This window comes from Pocillopora verrucosa, chromosome 7, assembly GCF_036669915.1.
Source record: "Pocillopora verrucosa isolate sample1 chromosome 7, ASM3666991v2, whole genome shotgun sequence".
Taxonomy (NCBI): Eukaryota; Metazoa; Cnidaria; class Anthozoa; order Scleractinia; family Pocilloporidae; genus Pocillopora; species Pocillopora verrucosa.
In genome coordinates this window covers 21,385,319-21,399,800 of record NC_089318.1, presented here as the reverse complement: position 1 = coordinate 21,399,800, position 14,482 = coordinate 21,385,319, and the positions used below count along the sequence as shown (strand labels likewise).

The window sequence follows — 14,482 nt, the reverse complement described above, 5'->3', positions numbered from 1 at the left end:
AAATCGGTGCCGTTGTCAAGTTCTATTTTCAAATGTATCGGCGAACGATTTGAATCTTTGCTGACAAGTGCTCTTCCTTCAAGAAATGTGCGAAAGACGTTCCAGCCTTACGAGACAACCGAAAAAAGGCTCGAGTAAATTGAAGAGTCACTGATGTGTAGAACAAAAAAAACTCATCTTTTAAGATTTTTGAATAAGCCTTTTTATTTATTACTGAATCGTTCTGATTGTAATCTTAACAATTTAATGAACTTTCCGTGCTTTTCCTTTGGTTTCAGTAAACCAAAATGTAACCCATGGCTTTAATGTGTTTATCTCCATTATCCGGTTCACGAGTAGCCTCGTTTCCACAGGTGTTATAGCGATCATATAGTCCTCCTGTACCAAATCCAATCCTGGAGTCGCAAGAGAGGCAGTCATCCTGGTTGTTAGAAGCGATGCCGATTCTTGCTTTGGAGTTATAAGACCCACTACAGATCATATTGAACCCTTCCGTGTTACAGTAAACCTGCAACGAGGCCTCTGAGCCAATAAGCTTCTTCCACGTGTCGCGACCCAATGAGGTGCTTCGGTTTTTCCCGTCAGCGATCAGTGAGTAAAGAGAGTTAGCTGTCATGTTGATTACAATGAACCTGATCTGTCCGCCGATCTTCATGCTGAGACAGATCTTTGAGAAGGATGTGTCCCAGTAAGTAGGCAACTTGGTCTCTTGTGAGTCGAATCCAGTCTTCCCTCCAGCAATGTTGTATTCAATTTTATTACTCCAGTAACCAGAATCGTAGTGAAAGGTACTCTGGGAGAATAGTTTATAATATGATAAAAAGTTATTACTGGTTTTTTATTTTTTTCCTCGTATTATCCTTAAGACAGATTGTGACGATCATAAATTTAGCTGTTTGTCTTCGCTAGGATTTACTTGGCAATGAGGGGAAGCTAATGGTCATGAAATATGTATGACTTGGTGAAATGACGTGTGGCATTATTTCGTCATCAATATTCATGCAGAGTCAATTGGAGCCAATTTAGGTAACGGTCATTATTTATCTCTTGGGCTCTTTTGTGCTATAATAATCCTCTTTCATTGGCAGTCAAATTTATATGGTTCTCCCCTTTATACTCCGTTAGTGACAACTCATCCCCCAAAAATCATACGACCCAATCGTTCACGTCGTCGATGAATACCTCCTAGTGAAAGATCATGTTATTTAATCGATAGAAGATCGATTCCACATGGTACCTTGTTGCCGTTAATCTTCATAACTGGCGTCCATCCTCCATCTCCGCATCCAAAATCTCCCATGTGGCAAAGAACTGTCGTTGGCTGTGAGCCCAGATGAAGAGTAACCAGTTTACTCACGTTTGATCTGTTAATATACAAGAGGAGTAGATACATAAGTAATTGACTCTCTTATGATGCCAATCTTTATCATTTGTACTTATTAAACTTCCTGACTGATACGTCGCCGAACTTCGTTCTTAAGATCCAACGTGGTTTTAACCAGCTGGCCACCTCTGCGTCTCCAGTGTCACAGAAGATAGGATTTTAGAAAAGATCTGTTCAAATGAGCAAAGTAGTGAAAGCCTCTTACTTGTTTGCTTCATACACTTCCTTGCATGATTGTACAGCTGAAATATAGAGCCTGATGTTAGAGCCGGATGTTTTCTATTGTTAAAAAAGTACGGAGAGGATATATCAAACGTATTCACGAGTTACCTTTTTCGCAGAATTCTCCGACGAAACGTTCTTTACAAAGACAATCAAAAGTGTTGGAGCTGAAATTCGGGATGCAGGTTCCTCCGTTTTGACACGGCGATGAAGAACAGGGAGACTAAAAGAGAGGAAATGACTGTTTAGACTAGTGAACACTTGAACAGTACTTGCGATAGCTGTGAATAGGCAAACCTCGTCGAGAGCGAGTACGTTTACATGCTTTCCCTGGTAAATGCCTTGCATTAGAATTTTACCTCAATCATTAAAGTGTTCTTACCCGCAGAATGGAAAAATGATGCGAACTCGTATTTTTGTGGTAGTTCCCAGCATTTCTGTTCTTATCAGAAGACAACAATTCGCACCAAAGTTTTCCGTCTGTTCCATGAGAGGTGGCCATGTTTAAAGAGAGGCACAAATTATTTCTGAGGCACGCCAGGGCGCAATGAAACATGTCGAATATCGTCAACTTTCCGACCTGAGTAACGTCCAGATAATGGAACTCCTCTTTAAGAAAATAGCCTTGTTCAGCTGTTTGGTGAGAAGGGCCCCAATCTTGTTTAGCACTTTTCGTTCCTGGGTTGAGGAGAATAAAATGGATGTTAATAAGATTGCTATTACAATACTTAAACTGAGACAAGAACTCTCTGCATATCTCTCCCTGGTGGAGTAAGGCTTCTTGCAGCATTTGAAATTTGATAAATGTGTTCAATTGTAACGCTATGCCCTTTTCTGTCTCCGAGAACGGAGTCAGAAAAGGCAGCAATCTCCGGTGCAATCGTTTTTTGATTCTCAAATGAATAAAACTCCACATCCGAATCGAGGCAAACGATTACTATTCTCTTTTGAATTGTTATTTAAGACGATGACAGCCACAACCCATGTTATAATATAAAAGTGAAGATATGATCCGCTCAGGTGAGTTGCATGTGATGAAAGAAATTGCCAAAAAGGAGCCTGAGAAAAATCCGGGTTTCGACACCTTTCAAAAGTTGACATATTTATATAATTGTGTGAATTCTCAAAGCTCTCCGCTTGTTCCTCCCTGGTGGAATAAGGCCTCTTGCCGCATTTGACATTTGATAAATGTATTCGATTATAAAGCTATGCCCTTTTCTGACTCCGAGAGTCTGAGCCTAATCTTTGATACAATCGTCATCAAATTCTCAAAAATAAAGAAGAAGATCCACATCCGAATCGACCATGTCGTGAGACAAATAATTATAATTCTCTTTGAAAAGTGTTATTTACCACGATGACTAACCAAAACCTAGTTTACGATATAAAAGTGAATATGTGATCCTCCAAGGTGAGCTGTGATGAAAGAAATTGCCATCATCATCATTCATTCTGTTCTTTAATTTGACCTCTGAACGTTTTGGAAAGAAAGCGTGGATATCAATAATCAACGCTAAAAAATATCTATTCCGCCTTATTAACATAAATGTGAAAAAATAATTCCCAATTTCAATTTCCCATTCATTTTTCCATTCCGCATTCACCAATTCTGCTTTTAGTAACATTTCTTCGACGCCTTTCAAAATATAACGTCCTTCATATATTTGTGTCAGTTCTCAAAATTCGATTTGAAATTGGGTCAAAATTTCTTCTGAAACATCCTACGCCCTTAGATAAATGTATTTTCACAGCCCCAATATATATTTGTTGGTACAATTTTGTGAAAATTGGAACTCTGAGTTTGAATAACGTTGGAGAAAAATTCCTCTTCATAGGCGATGATGAAATATTTGCAGAAAAGGTAACAAAAAAATAAAATAGCTTAAATCCAATAACTGATACAACTTGGAGTTGACAAATTATCATTTATAGCTCATTCAGCCAAACCACATAACGGCCAATAAACCGTTATTTGTTTTAATCAGGTAACTCATCTCCCTTTGAAGACTTTGAAAGGTTTTACCAATGTGCTACGACAAAACTCAGACAAATACAACAAATCGATAGAACCTTTCTTTTTTGGCTTACAGCAATTTCAGACACTTAGTTATGTAAAAACGGGCCTTAAGTTTGTTGTGACTTAATGGCAGACTTGTCACTTGTTCCCTTGTAAAATACGGCTTGAAAGTACTTAGTCGGGACCTTGATAATTGCTACAAGGAGTGCATGCGGCTAAAACCGGTTTTGTTTGGTTTCTAAAAATTCAAAGTTTTAAAAAGCGATCGTAAATTATCTGAAAAAGAGAAAGGTTATTCTGAAATATCGATGGTTTCGAATTATCGGCGAGGATTTGAAAAATCGGGGGTAACATTTGGGCCAGACAACCATTCTTTTGTTTGTTTCGGGTCATTTTCTTGCTTCGCACATTTTTTCATGGCATCTATTTTGGTCAGCTGTTTGAGTTAAAGTTTTGTCATGAGCACTGATCACTTCGGCTCATTTGAACTTTAAAAGCAACACAATTGTGCTGTCTCCATCTCATACTTTATCCACTTATTAAAATATTTTAGGCCATCTCTTCGTTCCTTTATCCTTTCAGCTCCTTTTCTTCTTCCTGCCAGTCTCGGCAAGACGAAGATAATAATCATAAAAAGATTCATTAACTTCTTTGCCTAAGAAACACGTTTACCTCCAGGACTTGTGCCTTGATTTATAGTGTCTGCTTTTCTAAATTCTGAAGCTGATAACTCAACAGGTTTAGCGAAAATTGCTAAAAAAAACTAGAATATCATAGAGGGAATAAAGACAATCTAACCTGAAAAAAATTTGGCTGCAAGAGATGTAAGGAAGAGCAAGTGGAAAATTGTGGACATAATGGCTACTGCGTGCGAGCGAACAATCCGCGGTCATCCGCTGGGAGTGAGTCTGACTCTGTAAAGTGAAGTGAGTTTTTAGTTCTGCTTGTGACATAGGATTTTCCTTATGTCACCTGTCATTCGTGAGGTAATTTATATGATATTGGGCCGCTCGTGTCTTGATCCAATGGCTTGGTACACTCGGTAAATGTCATTAATTGAACGACACTGTCCTAATTTCGAGCTTTTCTTGTTTGTTAAATTAAAACTCTGTCGGCAAGTGGCGTAAAACAAGTGCGACCTCCGAACTGAAAAACTCGAGAAGGATGGTTTTTTTCATCAACTTGCTTATGTGATCCGGCCGGGAGATCACAAATGTAATGAAATCCGCCCTTAGGGTTGGGTCGCATTAGAGTGAATTCAAATATTTGTTAATTTTTCGCTAGCCAAAAATTGGCTAAAATTTTGCAATTTCCAATTTTTGGCATCGGTTGCATCAAACTAGTATTCTCTGACCAAAACTTTATTGATTGACACATGTCAATCACAAACCGATCTCCCTCTGTTAAAAGATAAAGAAAAATCATTGCTCGAATTTCTGTGCAAGATAGATCGTTGTCAAATGATTATCTTTGTGGCTTCCGTGTTTTTGTGGAATTTTGAATGTGAATAAAGGTAGACAGACCGGCACGGGCTCCCCATGTGGCTTTTGTGGTCGCGTTGCACTATTGCCCTTAAATTAAATTTTTGCTCTCACAAGCATGTCTTTAAGGGATTTTCCCGTTTTGTAGCAGATGATCGGAGGTTTTGTAAAAATTGTTTTCAGTAAGGGCTGATTATGTATTAGAGTCCAATGTTCCATCAATGTTTGTTTCAAATTTTTAACTGCCGGGTGATACGTTGTGACAAAAGGCAACAAACATTCGTGACCTTTTGGCTTTTGTGTACGTGAAAGAGCCGATTGTCTAGAGGCGAAGTTGACCTCTGACAGAGACCTCTCTATAATGTTTTCTGGGTACCCTCTTGCTTTGAGGCCTTGTTTAAATTTCAAAAGGCCCTCTTCAAATTTTCCTTTCGAAGAGTTAGTTCTAGGCAATCTTATTGCTTCACCTTTAATGAAACCATATTTTACGATGAGGCGAAATGCGCAAATTGGCAGGTCTCGGTGGGCTTATAATGAGTTTTGATCTCCAAATGGAACCTTTCCTCTTTACACGCTGTAGTATCGAGGAAAGTGATTTAGTTCTCTGATATTTCGGCCATTAATTTGATAGTAGGTCGCAAGTAATTAGCTCGTTTAATAAACCTATCTAACTTTTTCTGTCGCATGAGAATAAAGGTAAAGACAGACCGGTACGGACTCCCCATGTGGCTTTTGTGGTTGCGTCCCATTATCTTCTTCAAATTATCTAGAAAATCTATAGAAAAACTTGAGAAATATTTGGCAAAGCGGACTTGTCCAATCTCTTTGCAATATTCTTTTGATAAATAGATTGGGAATGGTTGTTTTTCTTCGTACCCAAATACATTAACATTAATGTTGTTCTGTTTTCCGATTCTGTTATACTGTTTTACGGATGCTGGAAATTCAATTTCTGAGTAATCCAACTTGTCAGGATACTGATTATCGGTTTTTTTTATTCTTTGGAGGTGTTTTTCTTGAGGCTTTAAATGTCTGAAATGACACCATCTGAAATATTCATTGTCATTATTTTAAAGGTTTGTCAATCCTTTAGCAGAATTCCTCAATTCAGAAGGTAGTTGGCTGGGCGATGATCCTTTCAGAGGGTTGTATTGAAAAATGTTTGAATAATAACTGTCAGTTGATTTTATAGTCCAACCAGAGCCTTCTGATATCCAAGTAACAATCTTATTTTGAATCTCTTGACTTGAAATTAACAAATCCTCATCAATATCTTTGGTGTTGATTACTGTTTTAGTTTTGCTGTTGAAGAATACTGTTTTGATAATTATACTATCTCCAGTATACTTTTCAAATATGACACTCAAAGTCTCAACATATTTTAGATCTTTCATTTTATCCAACTGTTTCATGAGGTTAAATTGAATAGCTTTTCTTTTGTCCACACGTTGCTTTAATGGATCTTAATCAATCTCAAATGATTTGGTGTGTCCTTTCAGTCTCTGTTTGCTCTATTTTGGTTCTTGGTGTTGGAACTGGTCTATCTACAATCTCCCTCTTATTCTTTGGTGTTGGAACTGGTTTGTACCCATCTCTAAACTCAAGTGGTGGAGAGATGATGTTATCTTTATACTCCTGTACCATTTGTTTAACACTCCCTCGCGGTTTCGGGAATGATCTTTTTGTTGTAGAGAATAGTTTGTCATCTGCGGTTATGTCACTATCCCTCACCATTTGTTTAATACTTGGTTTGGGAGTTGATTCTACACTCTGTTTTAGCAGTTTGATAAATTTTGATTTACTGAGCTTTTGAGATCAGCCTTATAATGTTTTTCATTCATTTTCATTATACTATACCTATACATAGATCTTTAAATGTTTCAAATGTTTAGTACGTTTAAATAAGTTGAAATAATCAGTTTGTGGACAATTCAAAATTAAAAAGGTGTTTAATCACCAGTGTTGCGTTGATGCCTCTTGCTTTTTATATGTTTCCATTTGCCAGCCAATGAATAATTATGACTGTTTTTAAAAACATCACAATACCATTATTTGGAACTTCGGTTAGCGTCTTTTCGTTCTTCAAAAAGTGAAAAGTGAAAACGAATGGGCTTATAGAAAACTGTTTCACGGCACATTGAGGGCGGAGACATGGACAGAATGACAGGGTCAAAACTCCTTTGCATAGCAACCCTGAGAGACAGAAAACGATTTGTTTGTTTGTTTGTTTTTTTCAAATCCAATTTTTTTTATTTTTGTAAAATACAAACAGTGGATATTCGAAAAATTTCATTTTCAAGGAAAACTTTGAACCAGAAAAAAAGGCCTTATCCTGGAAAATTTGTCTGGTTTTGTATCTCTATCACAGCACCAGTGAATGGGTAAATGCTAACTGTGTTTTTCAAATTTGAAGATGTATATTTCAATAGGCCATTTTACAGTTGTGTACTTAGTTGCCAAGCCTTTGATTTGGAGTGAGGCTGAAGGTGACCTTGTTGTGATAGAGACCAGTTACTAGTTAGCATGATGACAAAGTAATTTGCATTCGAAAAACAGCAAGGTTTGTATCATGGCAAGATCACCCTTAGCCTTATTCCTGTTCAAAGGCTTGGCAACCAAGCACACAACTGTAAAATGGACTATTAAGAACGATTTGGAAGCGCGTATTATGAAGATTGCTTGATTCTCGAAAAGTCCAATTGACTCTTACTCGGAGAAAAGCTCCCATCATCACTTCCCAAAAGTGGGTAGGTGAACCTTGCTGCCGTGCGGGGACTTTGCACGTTTGTTCTTAAATATGGATTTTGCTACAATTAAACGAGGTCTAGATTGTTGTCTTAAAATAAAATGGCATTGCAGAATATTAAAAAACAGAAAAAAAAATGTGAACTTTTGCTTCAAAACCAGTGTTCCTGCGAGGAAACAGGAAATATCAATCAAAACAGTGTTGCATATTCACTGTATGATTCTTCAAATTCTGCGCTACAGCATTTTGAACCATACCACTGGCTATGTCCAGGAGATGATATCTTGTGTGTATTTTCATTACAACACCGATGGCTGCTATCAGTGCTCTCTGAGCTCCAAGACATAATTTAATTGCGGACGATTTAAAAGCTTGTAATTAAACGAATGTTTAATTTGCGTATAGGCAAATGAAATCTTACCTCTTGGAGAAGACATCCCATCATTATATCCCAAAAGAGACAACGGTACTCTGAATAACATGACGAAACAACGGCATATGAAACGATGAAACATTACGGTGCTCTCCGGATCTGATGTGGTTTGACTCAGCTGTCACTTGCCTGGGTGGAAGAACTGTGCTACTGTGGTAAGCTTTGTTCTTCTCTCCCTTTTTTGGATATCAATGCAGTTTATTGAGATCTTGTTTATCTTTTACATCGATTGAAATGCTCATTTTATTCCTGCGGACCTCGGCAGAATATCAACGTTTTCGGAATTTCAGAAAGCGAGGTGTTCGGTTCTTATTATTGCCCAACAGGAAAACGCTTATTACTGCCATTTACCAGGCGTTCTTTATGTGCAGTTATGATCTATTCCTTTCAACCAATATACTCAGCATCACGCCTCAAAATTTAAATTTTTGCCGTGTTTAAATTAAATTTGTGAATGAAGTGCTCTTGCACTTGTCATTCTACTTATTTGAAAAAACAAAAACTTTCTTTCCGTCCTAAAATGTGATCCCGAGCTAAGAAAACAAACCGACTGTACGTTCAAGTCTTTTTTCGTGAATTTTTAACATCAAAATTATCGGCAAGATCCAGAAATTAGAATTTGTCTTTCTCCTTCATATCAATTAAATTTGTTTGGCTCTTAAGGTTCAGAAATATGGAAAGATTCATTCTGAGCTGAGAAAAAGCGCTTTGAGTTGAGTTCCTAATAGACTAATAGAAAGTAATTGATTGTATTCTCTTGTCGAAAGGTGAAACCGCCTTTTTTTTTATAGAAGGAATTTGATATCTGAATTGAAAACTGTGATAACTTTTTAAAATTTGTTTTATGTCTCTGGCAGTTACCGTTTAAACTGGCTGCACCGTGTCATTTAGAGTTGAGACAAATGAATCACATCGTCAACCTCAAGGGAAACTGTCACTTTTTCACTTTCAGTTACAAAAAACCACTCAAGGAAGATTTAAATTAAGATATCAAAAGGTTACCGGATATGAAAAATTGTTTGCAATTGCTCCTTGCTGAAAGCTAAGCTTGTATATTTCATAAAATTCTTCTTTCAATAAAGAACTTTTAGCCTTAAGCGTAGAAATCGTTCAGCTCCAAGGTTTAATGCGTATGTTCATGATTTTTTTTCCTTTTTTTGAAACCTTTGCTTTTATTACACAATTCTACAAAACATTACTTACAATGCAAGACTCATTACGCTACTCTACTTACTGAACAATACTTATGATACTTACAATGTAGGTTACTCATGCTAGCAATACTGAATATGGTTACTTACAAAAAATATAATTACTTGCAATACGGGCTACGTACACTACTAATAATACAATACTCTACTTACACTACTTGTTGAACATACAGTTGCTTACAATACATTAAACGGTATATTGACTTTGAGGCGGCAGGAGTACTTCTCAATAAAACATATAATTAAGACAGATTTTAAGATTTTATTTAATGAGTAGCTTACTGACAAAATCCTGAAAGGAGATAGCCAGGCTATTTAACTTGGCTGAATAAATACAATGGCGCATAAATAAGGCAGTGTAGTTGAATTTCCATATTACTGTTGTGTCGTGGAAGCTTGCAGTAATACCGAACAAGGTCTCCTCTGTGGTAGGAGAGATTTGATATGCATTCACTTGGTCGAACCAGTTCAAGACCTTTTGGGTAGACAATCTGGTAAACATACATTCGATAAAAGAGTGCTCAATTGAATCCCTATCTCCGCAATATACATATTCATCGTCCGCCCTAATACCAAATTTGAATAGTTCTTTCTCAGTTACTATCGTTTTGTCGACTAATTTAAATTTAAATTCTTTTAATTTAGTTTATCTATAAATCTTTTCAGTGATTTAAAGATCTTGGTCCATACTTCTTTCTTTAAAGAGAGTTTTTCGCTCCAGGGTTTGATCCTCGATGTAAATCTTGACGTTAAGCAGATTTTAGAAGTCCTTTGACTTAGCCTGGAACAAATCAATTTGGGTCGTTGAGGGAAAAGATATCATTTCGGGTAAAGAATGATTTGTTGATGGTGTCGGAGTCTTTGGCTATAGACCATAAGCGTTTAGGAATAGCGCGAACTACTTAATAATACCGTAAGAAATTAGATTTACATGAATATTTATCACGGAACTCGTGGAATGTTAAAACATTGCCACTTTCATTCCATAGATCGTTAATCGATAGAATATCTTTTTTAAACCATTCATTAAGGAAGATGGGTTTCCCGTCCACCAATATGTCTTTGTTATTAAACAATATTAACTCCTGCTTTTGATCGTACACGTAAAGAGTTTTTAATTCGTTGAAGAATTCTAGTATCTTCTTATAGAAGAGCTCGAGATCATTAAAGTAACTCGTGTCGTAGTTGCACCTTAGTAGAAAGTTTAACCCTCCCTTACTTCTGATATAATGTTTTGGAATAATACACCAATTATTATTGTCCGAAATCCGCAACAGTCTCGGGATCCGGGCGAGTTTTAGGGCTTTTAACATAATATCAAAATCGGTCATGCGTATGCCACCGTTGTCTAAATCTTGGTAAAAGCCTGATCTTTTTGTTTGATCTTTTTCGTTTTTCCAGAGGAATTTAAAAGATTTTGTTCTTAAAATTTCCACAATTCCCTTGGGAACATCCAGATTAGAGGCCGAATAGATAAGTTTCGAGAGACCCAAGGTTTTAATTAACGTGGCTCTTCCAAATATCGTCAAACCCCTGAACTCCACATATCCAGCTTAGTTTGCAACTTTTGGATCTTTCTGTCTAAATTGAGCTCGTTATTCTCCTTAATATTGTACGAAAAATATATCCCCAATATCTTAACAGGGCTGTGGAACCATTACTTTTCCATCTCCCCAACCAAAGCGCCTTCGTTTTCTTTACATATAGGGACAGACCAGCAATTCTTCCGAAATCCCCAACAATTTTCTCATTGAATAGAGTAGTATCATCAGTGAATTGGGACAGCTTGATTTCCTCACCGAAGATTTTGATACCTCTCACGTTGGAATCCTGACGTATCTTTTTTGAGAGTACCTCCGCAGAAAGAATCAAAAAATAAGGGGAGAGAGGGCAACCTTGTCGAACTCCTTTTGATAGTTGAAACCAGCTGGTCATAAAACCATTGTTTTGTACTGCATTTTCTGTGTTCGTGTAGAATATCTTAATCCAGTGCTTTATGTCATTAGCAAAATTAAAATAGTTCAGCGTCTTCATCATAAAGGGCCATTCAATCGAGTCAAAAGCTTTTCGGAAGTCTAGTGACGTCAGAATGCCAGGCAAGTTTTGTATACTCGTATATTCCATAACGTCACTTATAAGTCGGATATTTTCCCTTATGTGTCTCCCTTTTACAAAGCCAGTTTGGTCAGAGTGGATCAGGTTTGGTAGGGTCGGTTCAATGCGTTTGGCTACTGCTTTTGATGCTACTTTAAGATCAATATTAAGCAGTGTAATTGGTCTCCAGTTTGAGAGATCTAAGAGTGACCCTTCTTCTTTCGGTACCAAAGTAATTATTCCCTTTCGTTGTGAAATGGAGAGTTCACCTCTCTCGTGCGCTTCGTTGAAACTCACTAATGAATCGTTTCCTAAAAGTTCAAAAAAATAGGTTTAAAATTCAACGGTAAATTCGTCCTCCCCTGGTGCTTTATTATTCTTAAAGGTTTCTAGTATCTTTTTGCTTTCTTCGTACGTAAGCGGACCCTCAAAGGTTTCTTGCAGGTCCTCTGAAAGCTAAGGAGATTGAACACTGTCAGTAAATGTGTCATAAGCAGTTTCAGAGAAGGTTAAATCCGAGGTATATAGGTTTCTATAATAGTTTTCAATTTTGCTCTGGAATCACTGTCTCGTTGCACGTAATAAAATCATCTTGTAAAATTAACGTTCGCTAATAGTTTTTTTGTTGTAATTACTTTTTCAAGATTGAAAAAAAACTTTGTTGGACGCTCACCATTTTCTATCCAGCGGCATTTTGCTCTAAACATCGTCTGTTTTCCTTTTTCTTCGTAAATTGATTTAAGTTCCGTTTTCAGTCCGTCATACTCCCGTAGTACTCCAGTGATGCAAGGGGAAGAAAAATTATCGCAGAAAATAGCATCAAGTTTGTCTATTCTACGTCTTAATTCCTGTGCTCGGTTGCTGATACATTTTACTTTTGAAAAAGGAAGTAGTCACTGATCTGATTTCCATTTTCATTAACTCCCAAAGGAGCCTTTTATCCGTCATATGGCTCTAGTAACTGCACGCTCGAGCGTATGTATCCTGAACCGTACTCACATACTGCATATGATTCAATAGGGTGTTGTTTAATTTCCAGAGTCCTGGTCCCCGAGGAAGTTTGTTGGGCCAAGAAAGCGAAATATAAATTGCGTCGTGGTCAGGCGTTATCGCATGGTAAATTTCCGAATTTTTTACATCTCTAGAGAGATTTTTTGCGATTAAGAAAAAGTCAATTCTAGATTTAAGTTTGAGGGATTTTGATTCGTACGTGAATTAGCCTAGCTTTGGATGGCGCATTCTTTGAATATCCACTGAGTCAAACATTTCCATCGTGGTCAGAAGGAGATTACGGTAACAAGACGGTTTCCACGGTGCACCTCCGATCTTATCTTTTTTTGATCTAGTACAATTCCGGTCTCCCCCGACAATTAGTGAGGTGAGCTCTCTTTTATCGATTATGCAATTGTTGAGCTCTTGCATGAATTGGAGTTGATTGACGTGATTATTAGGTGCGTAGATATTGGACAGTGATAGTTTCTTTCCATTAAGAGTGATTGTAATAAGCACTATTCTGCCTGAGTCATTTGCATAAGAATAATCAACTTTTGGATGTACAAAGGGATTAATTAAAATACACAGACCCTTACTATGCGTGGTGCCATGTGAGAAAAATAGCTCGCCATCCCATTCTTTCTCCAAATATTTTTATCAGCTCGTTCTAAATATGTTCCTTTAAAAAATAAATGTTTGCTTTTTGATCTTTTAGGTGTGAAAGATACACCTTCTCTTGATTTGATCTCTGATTCCCCGAACGTTAAGACGTCAAATTTGGACAAACTACCCGTATACATATTACTCGATAGAAAAGAGAAAAGCGAATTAAACTACGAAAAAAAAAAGTTACAAAAACTCACTAAAGTATAAACAATCCAAACAACACACACAAACAAATACATGCAACAACACAAGATAGAACAACTAAACCTTTTTGCAAGTAGGATAAAGAGATAAGTCACAGATCCAGACAGACTAAGTCCGTCCCCTCTCCCAAAATACTTCTTAGCAGGCTACAGATTCTCGAGGTCCTCCAATTTGATGACTTTGACGGGTCTCCCGTCTGGCGAAATCTTCACGAAAACTGTACCGTCCATCGACCACGCGCTCAATAGTTCGCTGTCTCTACGTTTCTCGTTAGCTCTAGACATGATGCGTCGACGGTAGGAAGTTAAGTTTTCGTTGATGATCAGGTTCGCTAATCTAAAAATAAATTGTTCATTAAAACGACTGTGATCACACGCGCTTGTATCATACGGGGCGTGCCTCAGATCACGTAAAATGCCTTAAGAAACAAAGCAAAACAAATGAAACAAAAACAATTCAGACTAAAGAAAATCCACCAATCCATCATTCCATCAACAATTAATCATTCAATTCATGAATGAACAAATAAGTAATAATTTATCATTTATTGTAATGACACATTCTGGTCGAATTAGAAGTTGTGAGTGTTTTCTCTCAACCCACATGTAAATGAAGGTCTCGGAATCGAACCCAGGCCACATTTTTGGTAAATGCTTTTCTCAAAACCCTGCTATCCCTTTCACTTACATAAATCATTAAAAAATCTGTCTGGTTAGGCTAGAGTATGCAATGAACCCCTTTGATGCGTCTTTAATTCTTATTTTCGCCTAAGCATGGGGTGTTACGAAACTGTTGATCAGCAGACCGCGGAACCTCCGGAATTCCAAAGCAGTCATGCATGTCAAGGACTTGACTGCGATTTGCAAATGAACGAAAAGAAAAACGAAGCCGAAATTTCAACTCGGTAATAAATAAACAATAGCTTATAGTAGTGGCACATTCTTGTTAAGGTCTTTTACTCTAATGCAGGTCAAATTAGAAATTGTGAATGCTTTTTCTCAACTCATGTGTGACGGAAGGTCTCAGAATCG

The 14,482-nt window shown here is 37.2% G+C and overlaps 1 protein-coding gene across 1 annotated transcript; it reads right to left on the bottom strand.

The window, feature by feature from the left end:
* Window positions 1–274: 274 nt before the first annotated feature.
* On the bottom strand, window positions 275–13,735 carry LOC131775752 (uncharacterized). The gene is made up of 7 exons (XM_066170282.1): window positions 13,675–13,735; window positions 11,210–11,899; window positions 1,989–2,284; window positions 1,715–1,829; window positions 1,590–1,626; window positions 1,238–1,364; window positions 275–793 (listed from the first exon to the last, which is right to left on the bottom strand). Exons 1-7 carry the CDS (start codon window positions 13,733–13,735, stop codon window positions 275–277), a joined length of 1,845 nt encoding a protein of 614 aa, XP_066026379.1.
* Between the last annotated feature and the right edge of the window lie 747 nt (window positions 13,736–14,482).